Below are 19071 nucleotides of genomic sequence, written 5' to 3' on the forward strand. Positions count from 1 at the left end.
AAAAAGCTCAACCAGTACCTTCATTTATCAACCAAACAAGATTTCTAGAGGACTTTTCCTCTCATGGTGCTCCAAATGCATTAGAACCAAACAGTGTTCTCATTTTACAGATATGGCAGCCAAGCTACAATGAGTCACATCATTGAAGAGGGCTGCTAGTGGTTTCCACACATTTTTCCACTCTAGTTATTTATCCAAATGACCTTTTTTCTTAGAAAAACAAAGAAAAAAAAGTCTCCAAAATAAGGGGGGGAAAATCCTACATACAAACAAACCATTTTGGATTTTTGTCCAAAAAATTAATAACAGAAGATTCTTACTGATGTATAAAAAGGTTAAGTCAAGAAATAAGAACAGACACTTTTCAGTTCCACTTCTGGTCAAACAGTAAAAAGCAATTTATTGCCTAGGAAGAACACACTAGAGCAACTGGTTGAAAGTTCTCTTATATTTCAATTATACATTTTACAGTCATTGAAGAGAATCTACACATTTATAATCTTTTACAGCTGGAATAACATTCAGAAGACCAGCACAAGACACATCATAGGCATTACACTTAGCAGAAACAGAAATGAGCAGTCATTACTTGGAGGGGTTAATTTACAATAACCTCAAGTGTTATTTATTTCTTATGTCAGGTCAACAAATAAGAAGCTCTGAGTGGGTGTTTTAAACTGATGTGCTGCAGGAGGTAGTAACAGAAGGGACTTAGCTGCCCTGTGTGGTGATTCATGCTGCCGCAGAGCTTTGCATTGTGGCTGTTAACATACAAGGCAAGTTTCCTGGCCCTGAAGTCAGCCTAACTTTAGGCAGTGCTATCATGAATACAATCCCAGGGATAGCAACTGGGTGTTTCAGCACTTTCTAGTGCCAAATGGGCAGTTGCCAAGACCATATCAATGATTGCACAGAAGCAGCCCTTGCCCCCCATTCCTGGAATGGCATTCCAGAATGGCAGGGTGCTCTGCAAATAAGCAAGAAAGCCAGATATTGCAAGTATTTTCTTAATCAAAGAAAAATTACATGACTCTTTATCTCTCTTGTGCATCTCTTGTCTGAGGTAGAAAGCAGCCGACTGTAGCATGGGTGACGTTATCTGGCCCTGCGTGGCATGGTCACTTACTCATTACATTATTTTAAATTAGGCAAAAACAGGTGGCTATGAAGGCACTTTATCTAAGACAGAAGATCATTCTTTGGGGGTAAGGTATATTCCTTGTTCTTTCAACAAGAATGGAAGAACAAAAGTTTAGAATAGCAGTAACTCCCATACGTGAAATATTCAACTTTTTCCATCACAAATGAGGTGACATATGAAGATCAGGTCTCTGGAATGGCTAAAAAATGAATCATGAATAAATTGCAATGTAGAAAGAATGAGGCTAGGGTATTTCCTACTGTTATTTCTTTCAGTGTGCTGTATTGGAGCTGCTCAGTTCTCTCTCTCTCTTAAAAAGTGAAAGACCCTGTGAGCTTACAGGAAAAGGGCCCACATTGTATTGTGCAATGCTGCCACAATGGGTTTCATTTATAGCCAATTAAAATCAGAAATAAGCATCTAAAGCTGAGCCTATTTCCTTCCCACTTTTCTGTCCGCTTGAAGCTGTAAAGCATGCAAAGACAGATTTCCTTTGTCGTTATTTCACAGCCCACCAACTGGTGCTTTATGAACCACAGTGGTCTGCAGACCAGTAAGCCTGGTATCATTTCTGCTTCCCTGCTGGATCACCCAATCTACTTCTGTCACAATTTAAGAAATTACAAAATTAACACAGAGATACAATCAATCTTCCCTGAAGAGTTTTGTTTAATGTTTCTATAAACATGAATAAAGTGACTGAACAGGAAATCAAGTATGATATAGATAAAACCTCTCAAAAACTCACTCAACAGTTTGTGAATTGTGTTCACAATCCACAATTAGTCACCCTAGCTCAATTATGGGGACTAGAGGAACAAATAAAGATGGAGGGCTCCTTCATAGATGTGGATTAGAAAGCACCACCTCTGCTGTTAGCATGCTCATACTCCAGCAGCTGCAGCAGCTGCTCCTGTTACAGAGAGAGTCATCTTGGTTTCCTTGCAGTGCAAGCAGCTTCTTGCTCTTGGGAAAACTTGTTGGATATGTATTGGCTTGTACACATTTGAATGTGAAGGAGTGAACTCCTACCATGCAACTATCTTGGGATCTCACCACAGGTCTCAAATAGCCTCTACTCTTTGATGGAGAAAGGGGCAGCCCTTTCCTGAAACCTGGACATTTGGCCTAGGACAGGAAAAAGTTCTCTTGCATGATGTATGAACCTATTGGAGGCACAAGGAGAGAGTCAAATTCCAAGTAACCAATTCAGCTTCCAAGGGTAGAATCTGCAGGGCCCTTGCTATCTGCTAAAAGTCAGCAGAGGGTAAAGCTAATGTAAAAACTGCTTGCTAGTTTTGGAAGAAGCAGCCCCATATAATTTTCTGTCATTTTAGTCATCATAAATGCCTTTTAACTAATAAAAATACCAGTCCATCATACAAAAAGGTAGTTCATAAAATCCTAAGCACATCATAAAATTAGAAAAAAATGATCCACAGACAGTGACTGATAGACTCAAGAGTGATCCTAGCTTTGCAAGTTCTGCAAACACAATTCCCTATATTTCAAATGTGACTCATGGGTCAATTCACATTGTTCAGTCTGGACCTAATGCAGACAAGTACTATGCTAATTACAGCCCTCCTTTCTTGAATTCAAACATTGGAGCTACTCTTTTAGCTCTTTTTAAAAAAATTGTGATAGTCATCAGCTGTGGGCAAAGAGACCCTCTGTCTTCAAAAAGTAGGCCTTCAGTGCTGAAACAAAGTCAACCAGAGAAGCTCCTTCATCCTTCTGCTTTATCTCCATAGGCAGGAATTACAAATAAGCATGTTCAGCCAAGAAACTGTAGGAAGATAAGCACCCTGGAGTAGCCCTGGGTTGACCAGCAACTGCACTAGATATCCATTTAGGACCATTTGTTCAAAGTGTGATGTTTCCCATCATTGTTCAAAGAAAAGAAAAAAAAAAAAAGGAGGTGGACAAAGTGAAAGTCTCTCCAAGTTTTCCAGGGAAAAGCATAAGCACATCAGTAATTAGGACATTAAAGAACAAACAGTAGCAGGGTCCCATGCTGCACTGGCTGGGAAATAAGCTAGGCAAGACAGTCACTGGTACTGGCCAATCTCCAGTGCCTCTGGGTTACAAAATAATTCACAAGATTCTCTAAAAGCTCCTTGCCAAACTGGAGTCTCTTAAATCCAAGAGGTGCCTCTGGCAAGACAGTTTCTCTGGAAGCAGCCAGCATCCACAGAGCTTCTCTTTCTTAGCACATTTTAAATTAAAACAATGGATTAATCTCATCAAGGAGAAATGACAAGATCTCCTTCACAACTGGTCTCAAAGCATAGAGAAATTCTGTATTCTAGTGTCAGGGTGAGAACTGAGGAAACCCTACAGTCCAGCTCCAGATCAGATGCACCACACATGCAGGGCTGGTGTGTCAGGGTAAAGATCAAGGACAGTAGTAAAAACGGTGAGTATAAGCCTTCTTCAGAGTCCTTTATCCCACCCCATGTATATGATACATGGCATGGAGAGGAAAGGGAGAATATAAAATGTATGGAAAAGAGTACATGGCTTAGGCAAGATATATTCACCAAAACCATGCTTCCTTGAGGTAAAGGAAATTGTGGTCCATGGTGTAAAGGAGAGTAGTCATACTTTGCTCAGTCCCTGTAGGGAAGGACAAATCTTTGTAATGTTAGCCCTTTAAGTTTACAAATAAATTCAACTCTGGATGAAAAGATAGAACAAGTATCTTTTAAGGCACTAAGGTCTAGGCTCAAAAGAGCAGATAATCTGACAATTTGCAGACATGCCAGTGAGACCTTATTACACCATGATCCTCCTGTTTGGGAGAGAGGCTTAGTGGGGACAAAAGGAAGCCACTGTCCCAGCTATGCTGAGCAGCCAGGCAGAAGCAACAATCATTACACATTCTGAAGCACAACAAAGGGCCTTAGAAAGATGCTGTGCCTCCCCCCACAAAGCTCCCAGGGGACTGGATCAGATGACCTCCAGAGGCCTCTTCCAATATAAATTATTCTACTGTCTTGTGACTTTACAACTCCATGAACATTGGAACCTGCACCAGCATTCTACAGATTGGGCTCATGGCAGTGCCACTGCACTTAATCAGGAGAACTGGTATCTCTCTTTAAAGACTGGAATACACTGTTTACTTTAAAAATCTGCTGTTTCTACTAGAATGTTTTCAACGAACCCAGCCATTGGGTTTGTTGGCCCAACCTTTTATTGCTGTTTATTTGCTCAATCAAAAGCAGCCATGCCAACCTAAATAGTAGAAAAACTAGGAGGAGTCCAGTGGGAGTCTTAGTTCTTCCAGTACTGACATTAAATGACTATGCTTCTTCCACTGTGGGAACTTCCTCTGTCCTGCAAGAGAAAATAAAAGATTCAGGAACAAGGAATGATGAAAGAAAATCCTACGTCTTCCTACCTGCTCTGAGCACCATAACAAAAACCATTTATACATATACACCTTCCAGCTGGAACTAGAATTGCACTTCCCTCCACAACACAGAAAGGAAAATGGTAATGTGCAACATACAGCCCCTCAAAATACTCCCACTTGGTAAAATTCTGCATATGTGTGATAAGGGACACTTAACATTTTTTGATTTAAAAGAATCTTCATTTTTTCAGGAGGAATACACAGTCTAATTTGGAGATTAGCAATTGGATATGAAGCTTTTCACACTTAAGTTGCTACCTGAAGTATAATCCCAGTGCAAACTGACAAGAAGAGCTGTGAACAGTAGCTGTTCACCGCCCACAAAACATATGTTCAATTCTCAGGAGTCCAAACAAAGGAGTCATCCTCTCCACCTCGCCTATAGAATGACACATTTTTCATCCATGCCACCCATGACCTTAAAGGTTATTTCATGTAGCTTTATGGATGTTTTCCCATATGTGCCATATTAAAAATATCATGCACATTTTAAAAGAAATCAGAAGTAAACCAGCACCAGAGATGGTTACAGAGGGATGGATGCTGCTGCCTAGTCTGGAAGTGCTTTCTCCCCAGTCAGTACCAGAACAACTATTTTAACACCAATATATACACAAGATCCCAAAAGCCTCTGGATGGGGACAGGAATATAACATGTCACCCTGTAGGGGACTTAATTTATTTCAGAATCACAGAATCGTAGCATGGCTTGGGTTGGAAGGGACCTTAAAGATCACCTAGTTCCTATTCCCCCACCCTGGGCAGGGATTCCTTCCGCTAAGCCAGGTTGCTCAGGGCCCCATCCAGCTTGGCATGGAACACTTCCAGGGATTTGACTTTTTACTTTGCCCCTGAACACACTACATGCAGGCAGTGCCTCTCAAAAGGCAGCCTCAGCAGCCTGGGAACTCAGCAGCCTCTTCATAACCATGCTGTGCAGAGCACTCCTTGCTCCTTGGCCTCTGAAAGACAACAGGCTACAGAAAGTAGAAAACATTCCCTCTCACTCCCTAAACTGCACCTTTTCCCTTAGATGGGAAAGCACAAAGGCAGCTGACTCACCGAGCGGGTCCCTGCGCTGCCTTTGTGCTTCTTGTCCTGAGCTGGGATGATTTCTAACGAGCGGTAACTGGGGGGTTTCTCTTCTGGCCACTCCCGCGACCTGCGGTTCCTCCGCCGGCGGTTTGACACTGGCACACGGACTTGCTCTTCTGAGGAGCTCCACGAGCCTCTGCGAGAAGAGGGGGGGGAGTAGCTGTGCCGCCTCTGGCCAGAGTAATTGCTCCTCCCAGCATGGTGCTCGTACTCCCGCCTTGCCCCGGGCTCCTGCCTCCCACCACGATGGTGGCTGGAGCGCTCCTTGGTCTCCTCTGGATAGAAACTGCTGCTGCCCTTGCCCCTCTCAGCTTGGCATGGGGGTGACACATCCCGTCTGGAGTGCTGGGGCCTGCCATTGTAGCCACCTGTTCTCTGCCTCTGAGGATGATCCTCTCGCTGCCTGTCCCAGGGCTCCTGACTGTAGCTGGAATGAGAATCCCCACTGGAAGGCAAGGGCCACCTCCGGTTTTCCCTTCTGTCCTCTGCAGCAGAGTCCCAAGGCCTGGGGGTGCGGGCAGCTCTTTGTGGCCGTGAGGAGTTGCTGCTCCCATGGATGGAGGAGATGTGGTCGGCAAGAGGAGGTGGCACGATGTCGGAGCCCAGCGAGGACAGCAAGCTGGGCTGCACAGCCTGCCGCTGGTGGGAGGGCGGCCGCAGCTGGGACATGTTCAGGTTTTGGATTTCAGACTCCAGATAGTCCAAAACACCATTGTTAAGGGAAAGCTGGGCTTGTGGCTGCACCAGTGGAAGACTGTTCTGCAGAGATACATCTAAGGACAAAAAGACAAGAGAACACAGCAAGTCAACAGGAAACACTGAAGAGAAGGCCCTTCTGCAATCATGATCCTGGCTGAGTTGCTTCTCTTCTCCTGCTCCACCTCACTGCAAGAACTGCACAAGTCTCAGGCACCACAACCAGCACATCCAGACCACATGAGGTATGGTGCAAAGAGTAGTAACTAATAAACTGCAGCATGACCTAACATGTTTTAGGCAGTACAGAGGTAAGAAGTCCAGCATACCTGGAAATATAGTCTGTGTGTTTAGAGGAACATTTTTTTCCTACAGCACTGATACCATATTTTATTTACAAATAATCAGAGAAAGACCATAGTGTTTCCTTTTGCATTTCATTGAACTGGGAGAAATACTGTAAAAATAAGAAAATTTTTATATGTATGCACACATACATACACATACGTACAGATATAAGCAACAAATGGAGAAGAAAATTCTTCCTGGTTCATTAAAGAGTCCTTAATTTTTTGTTGCATGCAGGCTAGATCTGTTGCACAGAAGGCAGTTTGCCCTTAATCATTTGAAGACTAGACATTTGATAAGAACTCAAACAAATTGCACCTCACTTGTCCTGTCAGTTTTGGCTATAAGGAGTTGACCGTGACCAGCACAGCAGAACAAAGAGACAGTACCCTCCTCTGCCACACAAAGCAAGATAAGCTGGGTATATTTACCCTGCAGTCACTGGGGTGCAGCACAGATACACCTTAGTTAGTGTTAAACTGCTTCAACCAGCACTGAGCCCAGCAAGACACTTAAGATAACAGGCTGGTTTTATGTACCCAGACAAGTTTACCATACCTTATGCGCTGCAGATGTGGCAGAGCTGTCATTCTAGGACATGCAGTCGTGCTAGGTACATCTTTCTCTCTTTTCTTGTAGAGAGGCTAAAGCCTCAATGCTGAACTTCCCAAAGAACTTACCTGTTTCTCACCCTGATTTCCCTCTGAAATGATGCCCATGGTCTCACCTTGTTGCAGCAGGGGGTTCAGCTGGTAAGAGGAAAGTTTTGAGTTCCTGTCACCAGCTCCATAGAACATGTTGTGTGATAACCAAGGTGCAAGTGCCTGAGCCCGCTTCATGAACTGGTGCCGTTCCAGCACTGTAAAAGAAAAAGAAAGCTTACAGCACCTCTCCACAGGGCACAGCTTGCAGATCACATACCACTTTGCTTTAAAGGCTGTAGCCTTTGGATACAGGAAGTTCACAAAATTAAAATCTCTCTCCACCCCATGATGAAGATAAAACAGAGCACAGGGAATTCCAATACAAAGTTGTACATCTTCAAAAAAGTACCTAAAATAGAAGAAAAGCTTTACTGCCCAACATTATGATTCCAGTTTAGCAACTGGGAAACAAATAACACTATGATTAAGTATGCAGCACATAATAAGTTAAAACTTCTACTTGCCTTGTCATTACAGAGTAGAGCTGCAGAAAGGTGGGAAACAATGTTTCATACATCAAGACATGCAACAGTTTTCTTTCTCTCGAAATTCTTTCAGCTCATCACTGGTCCTTTCCCCTTTTGGCTTTGATTTCCCACTAAATGAGACCTTTCCTTGCCACCATTATGTGGGTTCTGTCCAGATCATATTTTCCACTCTACACTTCATAATTTTCTCTGTGTTTCACAAAGAGGGCACTCAGAGGTGCACTGTCCAGCTTTTCCCTTTCTATTCTTTTGACCACTCTTCTTGTCACTCCATAATTTACCTCAGAATGACTGCTAAAATTAAAGCCTCTAAGACAGTATGGTCAAAGTGGTGAACAAACTAAATTTCCTGCTCTCAACAGCAATGTCCAGGGTGCCAAAAGAGCAAACAGTGGAAATTTCTCTCTTTCACAGAGTTTCCACCACTGCTAACTCCAGACATCTGTTTGTGGGGTCAGATTCCAATTTCACTTCCTTTTTTTCATCATTTCTATCTCACCTCCTCAACATAGACAAGCAGCTAATAAACTGCTCACTTGCCTTCAGAGCATAGCTCATTGCTGCTTCTCTTGGGGGAATACCTAAAAACATCTTACAGAAACTTATTTCTTTGACCACAATTAATCAAAACTTAAGTTTACAAGCAAGTAAATTCTGCAAGTCCCTGATCTTACAAAGCCTGGTTTGTCTGTTATTACTGGCTGTAGCTTTTCAGCAACAGTACCTTAAAAAATTTCTCTTTTATGGTATTCCTGGAGTTTCAGAAGTGACAAACTTTTTACTGCAGCCTCTTGTCTGGTCAGGCATGAACAAAACATTACAGGTCAAGAAACAGATAGGAACATAATTGCCTTTGAGACTTTTACCCCTCTGATCAATCTGGCTGAAGCTGGCTGATGAAATTAAAAGCTATTGGAGGGAAAGAGACTAGGGATAGACAGACAGGTTGACTGCATAAGATTTACTTCTTTAAGAAACCAGGCTACAGCTAAGCTCCAATTAATTCTGTCCCCTGGGTTCACTACAGTAGGCAGCATTTAGACTGCACAATCTTTGGGACTGAGCCCTCCACTTTAAGTAGCACTCCAGTTATTAAACATGTCCTCCTTCAGCTGTTTAACTGGATTTATCCAGAGCACCACTTGCAGCAAAAGGACTGACCATGCCCCTCAACACATCCTTCCTTTTCTCCCCAGTTTTTCCAGCTCCACTTAATTCTCCACTGCAAACTCCCTCACTCTCCCCAGTCTGGCTTCAACCAGAGGGAACTACAAAGCTGGAAGGTTCAGGAGTTTTAATCCTAACAATCTGGTATCCTCAAAGTTGTGTGGTCTGAGGTAGGAGTTTCCAAGAACTTTATGTCAAACTTGATTCTTTTCTTTTTTTTCCCCAAGGGATATCCTTCCAGTTTACATTTCAAATTTAGAGGACGAGAGAAAGAATACAAAGAAGTGGGATAAACAGAAGGAGAAGGCCTTATCTCTCCCTCTCCTATTCTTCTAATGCCCTAGAGCCTGCTAAGTGTGTGTTCTGGGTTTTGACCTTGGTCTTTGCCTGAGGAGTAAGAGACCCAGCACCTGTGGGCACACCTGCTTAGCATACTCCCTCTTAAGGTAGGAAGGCTGTCACTAGGACCAGTCATCCTCCCCCTGTCATTTCCTGATTTGTCCCTACAGCTGAAGAAATCCAGAATTAGCCCTGGTCTTCCTTCACTATCATCAGCCCTTCTTCCTTCCCCAGATACTTTGCCTTACAATTTGAATCCAATATATACTCTGATTTCCCGTCTTCAAAACAGAAGTCACAGATCTTTTTGAAGTGAACGTATTTTTCTGAGGAAGGTCAGATTCACCCTAATTCCAAAACTGCTACCCTGCTTTGCCAGAAAGTTGTGTTGCTCCCTCCATTTACTCTGTTGGAAAAATCTGTTCTCCACCTTTGACAGAGTTTAACAGCAGCTGGGCCAAGTATAAAAATAAAATATTTTGCAACTTAGTGATACCCAGGTGCAAGTATATCCTATTTTCCCCTGATTCATTACTGGAAGAAGTCCACAGCAGAAAAGGAACAAATAGGAACAGAAGGAGGTCGTACGTGTATTTACTCTGATGGGCTTTTCTCAGAGTTTTCCACAGGGAATGTAATTGGCTTGCTCCTGGGCATTTCTAATACTTCTGTACATCAATCCTGAATTACTCAAACAATGCACTCCTTTTATTGCTCATTTCAAACCCACGCTCGTTAATGGTGTGATTCACAGCACCCAGGATTATCCTGTGCCTGTCTCACTGGCACCTGTGACTGTTCAGCAGATCCACGCTGTCCTCTAGTGGCCAACGACGGGGAAGGAAGCACCCATGCTCACCCTGTGATCCTACACAGGTGAGGATTTCTGCCTTCTCTTCAGCTGTGTGGAATGTTACTCCTCAGCACTGTTTTTAAGATGTCCCCTGAATCTATCTTCTTGTGGTTTTTTAAGGCCTCCAGTTCATTTCTTGGAGTGCAAAAAAGTAAGTAAGAGGCAGGAAGAAGTAAAGAGAAGCAGTTCAGCAGTATTAGCAGAGAGGAGCAGGCACATGGATCCTTTGCCAAGTGGATTCAGAGGGCAGGCAGCTTGGATGGAAATCACAGACACAGAATCCAGCATCCAGTCAAGGAGGCTGGACTTCTCTGTCCCTTCTCTCATGAACACGGAGAGGTTTAGAAAACCCTGCAAGAATTCCTCCTCTTTAACAGGAGGAAATAACAGCAGCAGTCTGGAGTGAGCTATAATCTGCAGCACAGAAAAACAGAAAAGAGCTCATGCAAACTCTGAATCTCTTTTTTGTTGAGAACTAGGAAGTCTGGAGGTGTGAGTCTCATCTCCATCACCTCTCTTCCCCTTCACAGAAATTGATTTTTCTGCCAGATTTCCACAGCCATCTCAACGCTACACATTTTACATGACAACTTGTAAGGCCTCCAATGTTAGTTTCAGTTTTACCAACAGAGGGGATATTCTGCTCACTCTTTGTAAGGACTAAGCAAATTGAGCTTATATCTAAAACTCTCACAGTTTACTAACACCCAAGCTAAAATAGCTGTTTTGAGGGTAAAGGTAAATATGAATCAGAGATCCTTGTTCATAAATCCTCTCCTTGTAGCATCTGGGAAAGAACCTGGGGATTTCAATGATAAATAAACATTTGTTGCATTTTGTTACTGTCAGACTGTATAAGCTTCAGGGAGACTAGTCTACTAGTTGCTAACCAAGTTTCAGTTACAGGAATGCAGAGATTATATGAAATTAACAGCCAAAATTCAATCTGTAGCCTTACTAAAAGAACAGAGTCTGGCTGCAGAAACTTTATTACTGATAAAAGCAAAGACAACAAAATTTCTTTTGACCCTCAAAACTTCAGAATGCACTTGCAAGGCTGACCAGCAAGAGAAACCATCTTTCTCCACCTTCTTCTCACTTCCTTCTCCAAAGAAAACCAAACCAAACCTTTTTCTAGTAGAAGGAACAGCTCTGAAGAAAACATACAGATAAAAAAATTTCCAATTTTAATGTAATTCTTCTCAGAGCAACATACTTGAAAGAAAGACTAGATTGGAGACTAGAACCAAGGTATTTTCTTGCCTTTCTCACATGCACAGGCATATGAACCACAAGACAGGAAAGAAAGTCCTGAACTACTCAGGCAAGGGAACTGATTGTGCTCTGGACGGTGAGAGAAGCTGGTAACAAGGTGTGAGCAGGGAGAAACTTCTGATAGTTGGATACAGAGCAAGATAGATTCCATCTATCTGAGATCCCCTCCTTGAATTTCAGATTAGCTGGTCTTGGAGGTCACGTTGGCCAAAGAAATGTCTCAGTTTATATGGATGCTAAACAAAAGAAAGGAAGTGGAGCTCAGCAAGCTCCCAGCCAAGCTCTTATCTTGACAGAAGCTATAAATGGATGCATATTTGCTTGAACCTCACCTTTCTGATTACAGCAGCACCGTGTTGGACAGCAGCCACACTGGATGTGGCAGCAGCAATACTGGGGGCAGCATTGGCACCAGCATATACCGATAAGCAGAAGGAGGAGGAGACCACCGAGAATGATGAGGAGTACTGTGAGCCAGTCTGTGGGAAAAAAGAGAGAGAAAAAGGATTGATCCTGATGCATCTGGCCATGGTAGCTTACTGAGCACCTCTCCACTGCTGGAGATGTCTTGGGGTGGAGGAGAACAGGAGGAGATATCTTGGTAACAAAGCACAGGCACTTACGGAGAACAATCAGCTTAACTTCTTTGTCCGCATCACCTGAGGTATCTCCTTGTGCTTCCACACTGCAGTAGTACATGCCATGGTCCCACCACATGACCTCACTGATGACAAGGTCTGCTCCTGTGGGAGAGGGATCAAGAGGTCAGTGGGCTCTTTGTGACTGACAGACACTACTTTCAGGCTCCGCCTAAAAAGAGCCCTCTGCATGCTGGAGACAGAGGGTACTGCATCTCCCCTCTTCCCAAGCATAGCCATCACCTTCAAACTATCTCATTTCAGTCCACTGAGAACACCTACAAACAGCATTCACTGCCAGTCCATGTTTTCTGTGTTGCTGGAAGCCAACTGGTCTTGGAACACAGATCACTGTCCCTCTTAGGTCAGCAATCCCAATGGCTCTTCTGGTGGAGCAATACCTAGTGCTCCATGGACAGCAGGGAGCATATAACACACCTGGACAATTATGCAGTACTTGGAAGAATGAACTGTGTTCTAGCCTCTGAGCTCCTCAGCTGTTGTGCTCTTCAGCAAAATGCTCTGGCATCCTCAGCTCAGCCTCAGGCTGTAGTGCCTCCAAACACCCTCAGGCCAGCTGGGGACAGGGCCCTTCCCTGCTCTTATTCCATTACCATGGGCAGTATATAAGCTACAGATTACATTAGCCATGTATATGCTTCTCTTCACTTAGCAGACCCAGATATTGGATAATTCCTGAATTCACTGCCTGCCTGGGAGGTCACTCACGGTTCTGAATGGTGATCTTTCGCTGCTGGTAGTCAATGCCCAGCACAGGGTCCTTCTGCCCATATTTCTGGATGACAATGCGCACCTTCCGCTGGCTGTCATTGCAGTCGTTTGAGGGGTCCTGGCCAAGGGCTAAACCAGCCTGGTATGCTACAAACACACATCATCAGAGATGGCAAAAGTTATTTCAAAAGAGCAATTTATATCCTCTTGTGAGCAGTAGAGAAATTCTTGAGTACATTGTGTGCAATTGCTTTAGTTTAGCAAAACAAACCATGGCTTCAAACCAGAAAGCTGCTTTGGAGTACTCAAAAACAAACAGAGGTAGAGCCACAGGAACGGCAGAGATTTTGAGAATGCAGGAGCTGCAGAGGAGATTCCTCCTGTACTCACAACTGAAAGAACAACTGTAGAAAGAAGCTAATGGTGGTAGCCTGGAAGCAGCTCCCAGTATGAAGCTGAAAAGAAAAAGTCATAAAACACCCAGGAGTACTAGAACTAAAACAAAAGGGTGTTTATCTATCAAGCAAGATCTCCAGACATACATGAACTGCTCTATGGATTGTCTCCCTTTCCCTCCTGTATCCCATTACATGTTGTGGAGCTCATGAAGACAGAAAACAATCCATCACCTGATTCCAGCTAAGGATTAAATGTAAAGATGCACAAGAGAATTAATGGAGGACTAGAGGCAATTTCTATACAATACTCTTCTGACAGACTCACATCATAAACCAACATTGAATTTCCAAGAATTTAGGATCTGAGATTTGGGGAAACGGCTGATTTGGTCAGCATTTTCTGTAAACAGTTCATAGTGAAGAGAGAGATGAAGGTAAAGCTTGTCAAAGGCTCTTTCACTGCTATACCTAAAATGGAGTATGAAGTCCCTTTTGGGGACTATTAGCTTGAGCCTGGGCCTAAAGCACTCACATTCTTCTGGGATCAGCTGAGCCAGGGACCCACCTGCTTGGGAACTAGGCTGTAGAGCACTTGGTAACATGCCTACCCAACCCATCCAGACTGCATAAAGGAGAGTTTGGGCACAGCACCCACTGTGAGCTCAGTCCTAAGTGTACGGTTATGCTATGGCTGGCTAGCTAAACATTCTGCAGGGTTTACAAACAATAGAACAGAGCAGAATAGTTCAGTTGGCAGGCATGTACAAAGGTTATCTAGTCCAACTGTCTGATCACTTTAGGATTGACTAAAATGTAAAGTAGTATACTACTGATGTAGTATTGAGCCATTCCCACACATCCTGTCACTGGATACTAGGGAGAGGAGAGCAGCACCTCCCTGTTCACTTCCTCTTCTCAAGGAGCTGTAGAGAGCAATGAGGTCACCCCTCAGCCTCCTTTTTCCTGAACTAGACAAGCCCAAAGTTCTTAGCTGCTCCTCACAAGATGTGTCTTCCAGATATTTTATCAGTTTTGTTCCCCTCCTCTGGATGTACCTTAATATCCTTAAATCCTGGGACCCAGAATCGCATACAATACTCCAACTGAGGCCACACCAACAATAAATGTCGCTGTCGAGGCGGTCACGACACAAAGCAGAGACCATAAGCAGTCTCAGTTGGCAATTCTTTATTATTGAACATGGCTGACTTTTATACACTTTCTAATTGTTTATGCTTCTTCTACTTTAACTATTAGCTACAATAAGTCAACATAATACTATTAGTGAAAAGTTATAGTGACTTCAACTAACTTTCTAAAAATACTTCGTCTAGCTGCGAAGTTCTCTTATCTTTCTTCTCTCAGTCTCTTTGGTTACAGCTTTAGAGAGAGCTCTTTATCAGCTTCTTCTTACTTCTCAGCTTCTTCTCGCTCCTTTAACTAACAAGCCTGCTGTTAGCCTCTTCCACAAATAAACATAGAGGGATCATCACCATTTTGGACCAAGTAGTTATCCTGGGATGCAGTTTGTGTACCATATTAAACCCCCCTGAATTAAGCTGCCTGCACCAGAACATCTGCACATGAAGTGCTCCCACCACTACTAAATGCTATTACTTAGAAGTCTTCATGCCCTTCAAAATGCATGTGTTTCTTCTATTTCCTAAAATCAGTAACATCTGGTCACAGGTATCCAGCTCCAACCACAGGACCCCCGTGGAATCCTAAAGCCCACCTGTTGCAGGCCCTTGCATTCGTACATGCTGAAGCCTAAGGCTGGGCTTCCAAGATCGACTTGCGTCAACCACAGCTGAACTGTCCTGTACTCTGACTTGATGACAAGGAGGACAAAAGAGCTGCTTTGGTTGGGATTTCTGTGATCTTATAAGGCCTTGACATTTCAAAGGAAATCACAGACATGACCTGCATTTCCTTGGAATGCAGGGAAATGTCACAACCTGGTTTTTGCATAGGAAGGGGTCACTGTGAAAAACCTGTTACTACCCCAGTGAGTCTACCTTCCCCTTTCTTCCCACTTGAAGGGGGATTCCTCAGCAGATGAGCCTAACACTTACAGGCTGAGTAGTAGTCAAAGATGGGGTCCTTGCAGAAGGATTTGAAACGCCAGGTCACCACCACATCTTGCAGTTGTGCCGAGGTGGTGTAGTCACACTTGAGGATGACAGTGGCAAATAAGGTGGTGTAACGCTCAACATCCTGCACTGTCACCAGGAGCGAGAGGCAACCTGCAAACAAGAACACAGGAGGCTGTCAGCTCACAGACTCCTCAGGCCTCCCATCACAGTATCTGCACCAGAGCAATGACCCAAGTACATCTCCTTTGGCCCCATCCAGGACCTGCACCTACCAACCTCCCAGTGCCTCTGGTGAAGTCATCCAGGGTTACAAACCCTGGTTAGAACAGGAGCCTCATCTTCCCCTGACAGAAGAAAGCTTCATTGGCCCTCTTTACGGACTGAATTATTTTCTCCAAAGCACGAGTAGCCATTGTGCAGCACATCACTCTGTGTTCTCCATCTGCATAGGGAAAACTGTCCCAGAAGCACATTGGATGGGACTTCCTTGGCTTTTAATCCTAATCAGAAAAGTTCTGCAGCGCCTTATGTTTATATAGACACCAAATGAATTTTATCAAGGTCTTGCTCAGACACTCATCAAATGTTATCTAATGGTGACCAGGATTAAGACAATACAACTTTCAGACTGTAGGACTGCAGTTAATTGTTTATCACCACTTCAGAACAGTACACATCAATTACTCCCTTTTTTCCTTTTAAATAAAGCTATCATTATGTATTTGTTACATATTCATTCCAACAACCTCCACAGCACTTTCCATCCCAGCAGCTGAACATACTCAAGGAGGATTTGCAAAGTTTCTCATAAGCTATGCTGTAGTTCAGCTATACTCCAGAAACGTCTCTATCTAATTTAAACTTTGATAGTACAGTAAGTTGTGCTTGTCATTAACAATAGCAAAGTTATCACCAGTTGCCTTTGATAAGGGAATACAAACAGTTCAGGGCAAGTGTGGGATGCCCTGTTTGGAATACATGCCAGAGAACCAGGCAGGGACTGCCGTGCTGTACTAGTTTCTTCTTAATTGTGGAGCACGACAGCAAGAAAAGGCAGGAAGGAAAGTGAGATGCTTGAAGGTACCAACTGTACAGGTCTCCATGAACCAACACTTGATTTTTATCATATATTCAAAGATTTTCGCTCTAGTCCATGTTTTCAGGATGAGAGCAAGAGAACAAACTGCTACTGCTATGTAGTAACATCTGGAACACAACTGCAAATATCACTCTTTGTCAAGCATCTTTCAGTGTCCTTTTAGGCTGCCATCTCCACTCTACATTCCAGGCAAATATGAGCTCACAGTTTCCACACTGTGGAAAAGATGCTGCAGAGGTGCATGCTGCCTCAGCAAGTCATTCTGCAGTAGGGTATTGTCAATGCCACACTTGCTCAGTTTCTGGTTTGAAATGGGACTCTTTGTCAGCCAACTGAAAGCACAAGCAGAGCAAACTCATTTGCCTGAAGAATACCACACAAACATGGGCAAAGCCAGGGAAACCCCTGAATCCAAGGCTTTTCTGAAAAATGAGATATACACACACATGCACTTAAACACAGAGTAGGAGATGTACAAACCTCTAGATAAACCAAGTTTTTACAATGCTGTAGCGCTGCAAGGTCCAGACTGCTGATAGGTAGTTACAGTTGCTCTTATTCAAAAGCACTGTAGTTCCACTCATCTTGTTTCAGCTTTCACTGTGAAATAGCTGACTCTGGGGTGTTAATGAAGAAAATCACAAGAAACCAATTCAAACTCTCAAGATTGGCAAAACCATGATTTGAGTGTCAATTAAATGAAACCCATATGAATTCTGACTTGTCAAGGCTCATGGGAACAGAACGCTTTCCATGGATTTTCTACAACAGCATCTCTCCGGTAAGAATAAAACATTCAAAACCACTGTGTGCTTTTTACTAACAAAACCCACATCTCTTTATGGAAGGGATGCTTTCTCATTACCTCTGTTCTGCAAAACAGCCAGAGTTGAAGGGTAAGTTCCTTATTTTCTAAAGAGGCTGAAAATCTACTGTTCCTCTCCAGATGTTGCTGCATGTTCAATGTTTCTCATTAACCTCCTCCAAGAAAACAAAAAAGTTGTGAAATTAAGGCTGGGTCCTAAACGTGGACTGCATTACTCCACTGCAGGACACTATCTTTCTTATCCTAGTTGGAAAGAATAAATATGGACACCACCAATCTAGTAAGTTTTGGCTACATCTATGGCTTTGCAATGAAGGCACGAAGCTCTGGAGCCAGTGTAGCCAAGTTTTGGCTAGAGCATCTCCCAGGAACACAGCTGTCAAGCAAGACAATAAACAAGCATACCCTCCATACTTTTTTGCCTCCTTCAGTGGTCCTCCGTGAAAAACTGAACTTTAAAGCCGTACCATCAGCCAAGACCCGGGCATCCAAGAAGCCAAATGACCACTTTATTTCCAAGGGTAGGTTAGAAGCTGTCAGGCAACCCGCAAAGCTTGGCAGAGTGAACACTGCTGGCTGAAGGCTGTCCGTGGGCAGCGAGGTGAGCTCCGGCAGGTGCCCAGCAGGTGCACCAGCACTGCAGCTACCCCAGAAATCCCCAAGAGGTTGAGGCTCCTGAGCCAGTAGCAAAAGCTCGGCTGGGCGTTTGCGAGAGGCCAAACGGGATCCCCGCATGTTCGAGCCCAGCGCCAAGGTCCCAGCCGAGCTGGCCGCACGCGACCGATACTGGAGGCTGCCAGGAAGCAGGAGGCCACTTCCTCCTAGGAGAGAGGTCAGCCGCACCTTTGGGGAGCGAAACTTGTCTCCGCACGGCTTCGCGCCGAGCTCGGGAGAGCCCCGCGGGCGGGAAAGGGGAACCGCGGGGGGAGAGCGTCAGACCGGACCGGGCCGCCCCTTCCCCTCACCGCGGGGCCGCCGCCGCTCCCTCGACCCCGCGCCACCTTAACCCCGGGCGAAACCCGAGGGCGCCTCCCGAGTCCCGGCCCCGGCGCCACGGGGGTGTCCCGGGGCAGGGCGGCCGCAGTTCCGGAGGGGGCCGTGAGCCCCGGGCCGCACTCACCGGCCGGCAGCCAGGCCAGCAGCAGCGCCCACCGGCAGCGCCCGCGCGGGGCCATGGCGCGCTCTCCTCCTCCTCCTCCTCCTCCTCCTCCTTCTCCTCCGCCCGGGGACGTCGCACCCACTGTCCCTCCCCTTCCGTGGCACCTGTCCCTGGGCCGGGCGCTGCCGCCGGCTGCAGTCCCCTCCCTCTGTACCTGCACCCTCCGCCGGAACGCCAGACAAAATACCAGTCGGCAGTTTCAAGAACTGCTTTTAATATACATATACATATACATATACATATACATATACATATACATATACATATACATATACATATACATATACATATACATATAATATATATATTCCAAAACATGCATTTATTGTATCAAAATTAAAGTGTATATATATATATCTCCTGAACACACAGGTGTATGGGAAGTTAGCCGAGTGCCCCAAGCGAAGGGCGCACGGGAGCGCATGCTAAAGACTGCGGGCGGGAAGAACGTCTGGGGAATTCACGGAATCACAGAATCGGTTCGGTTGGAAAAGTTGGAAAACACCTCCGAGATCCACCTGTCCAGCCTGTGACCAAACACCGCAATGTCAACTAGATCAGGGCACTGAGTGCTTCGTCCAGTCTTTCCTTAAACA

General features: G+C 44.5%; 1 protein-coding gene across 1 annotated transcript; it reads right to left on the reverse strand.

The window, feature by feature from the left end:
• Positions 1–367: 367 nt before the first annotated feature.
• ILDR1 (immunoglobulin like domain containing receptor 1) lies at positions 368–18491 on the reverse strand. The gene is made up of 8 exons (XM_071433344.1): positions 18437–18491; positions 15371–15541; positions 12895–13044; positions 12151–12270; positions 11860–12006; positions 7429–7560; positions 5625–6430; positions 368–4483 (listed from the first exon to the last, which is right to left on the reverse strand). Exons 1-8 carry the CDS (start codon positions 18489–18491, stop codon positions 4442–4444), a joined length of 1623 nt encoding a protein of 540 aa, XP_071289445.1. The 3' UTR covers positions 368–4441.
• Between the last annotated feature and the right edge of the window lie 580 nt (positions 18492–19071).

Source organism: Agelaius tricolor, unplaced genomic scaffold (assembly GCF_023055355.1).
Source record: "Agelaius tricolor isolate 1412-34295 unplaced genomic scaffold, bAgeTri1.0.p SCAF_9, whole genome shotgun sequence".
NCBI lineage: Eukaryota > Metazoa > Chordata > Aves > Passeriformes > Icteridae > Agelaius > Agelaius tricolor.

Excerpts from the sequence above, each read along its gene's own strand:
- ILDR1 (XM_071433344.1), bottom strand. The coding sequence starts at position 18,491 with ATGGCCCCGCGCGGGCGCTGCCGGTGGGCGCTGCTGCTGGCCTGGCTG. Across the intron at positions 12,271-12,894 it reads AAAGATCACCATTCAGAACC|GAGCAGACCTTGTCATCAGT; the intron begins GTGAGTGACCTC and ends CCTCTCCCACAG. Across the intron at positions 6,431-7,428 it reads GAACCCCCTGCTGCAACAAG|ATGTATCTCTGCAGAACAGT; the intron begins GTGAGACCATGG and ends TTTTGTCCTTAG.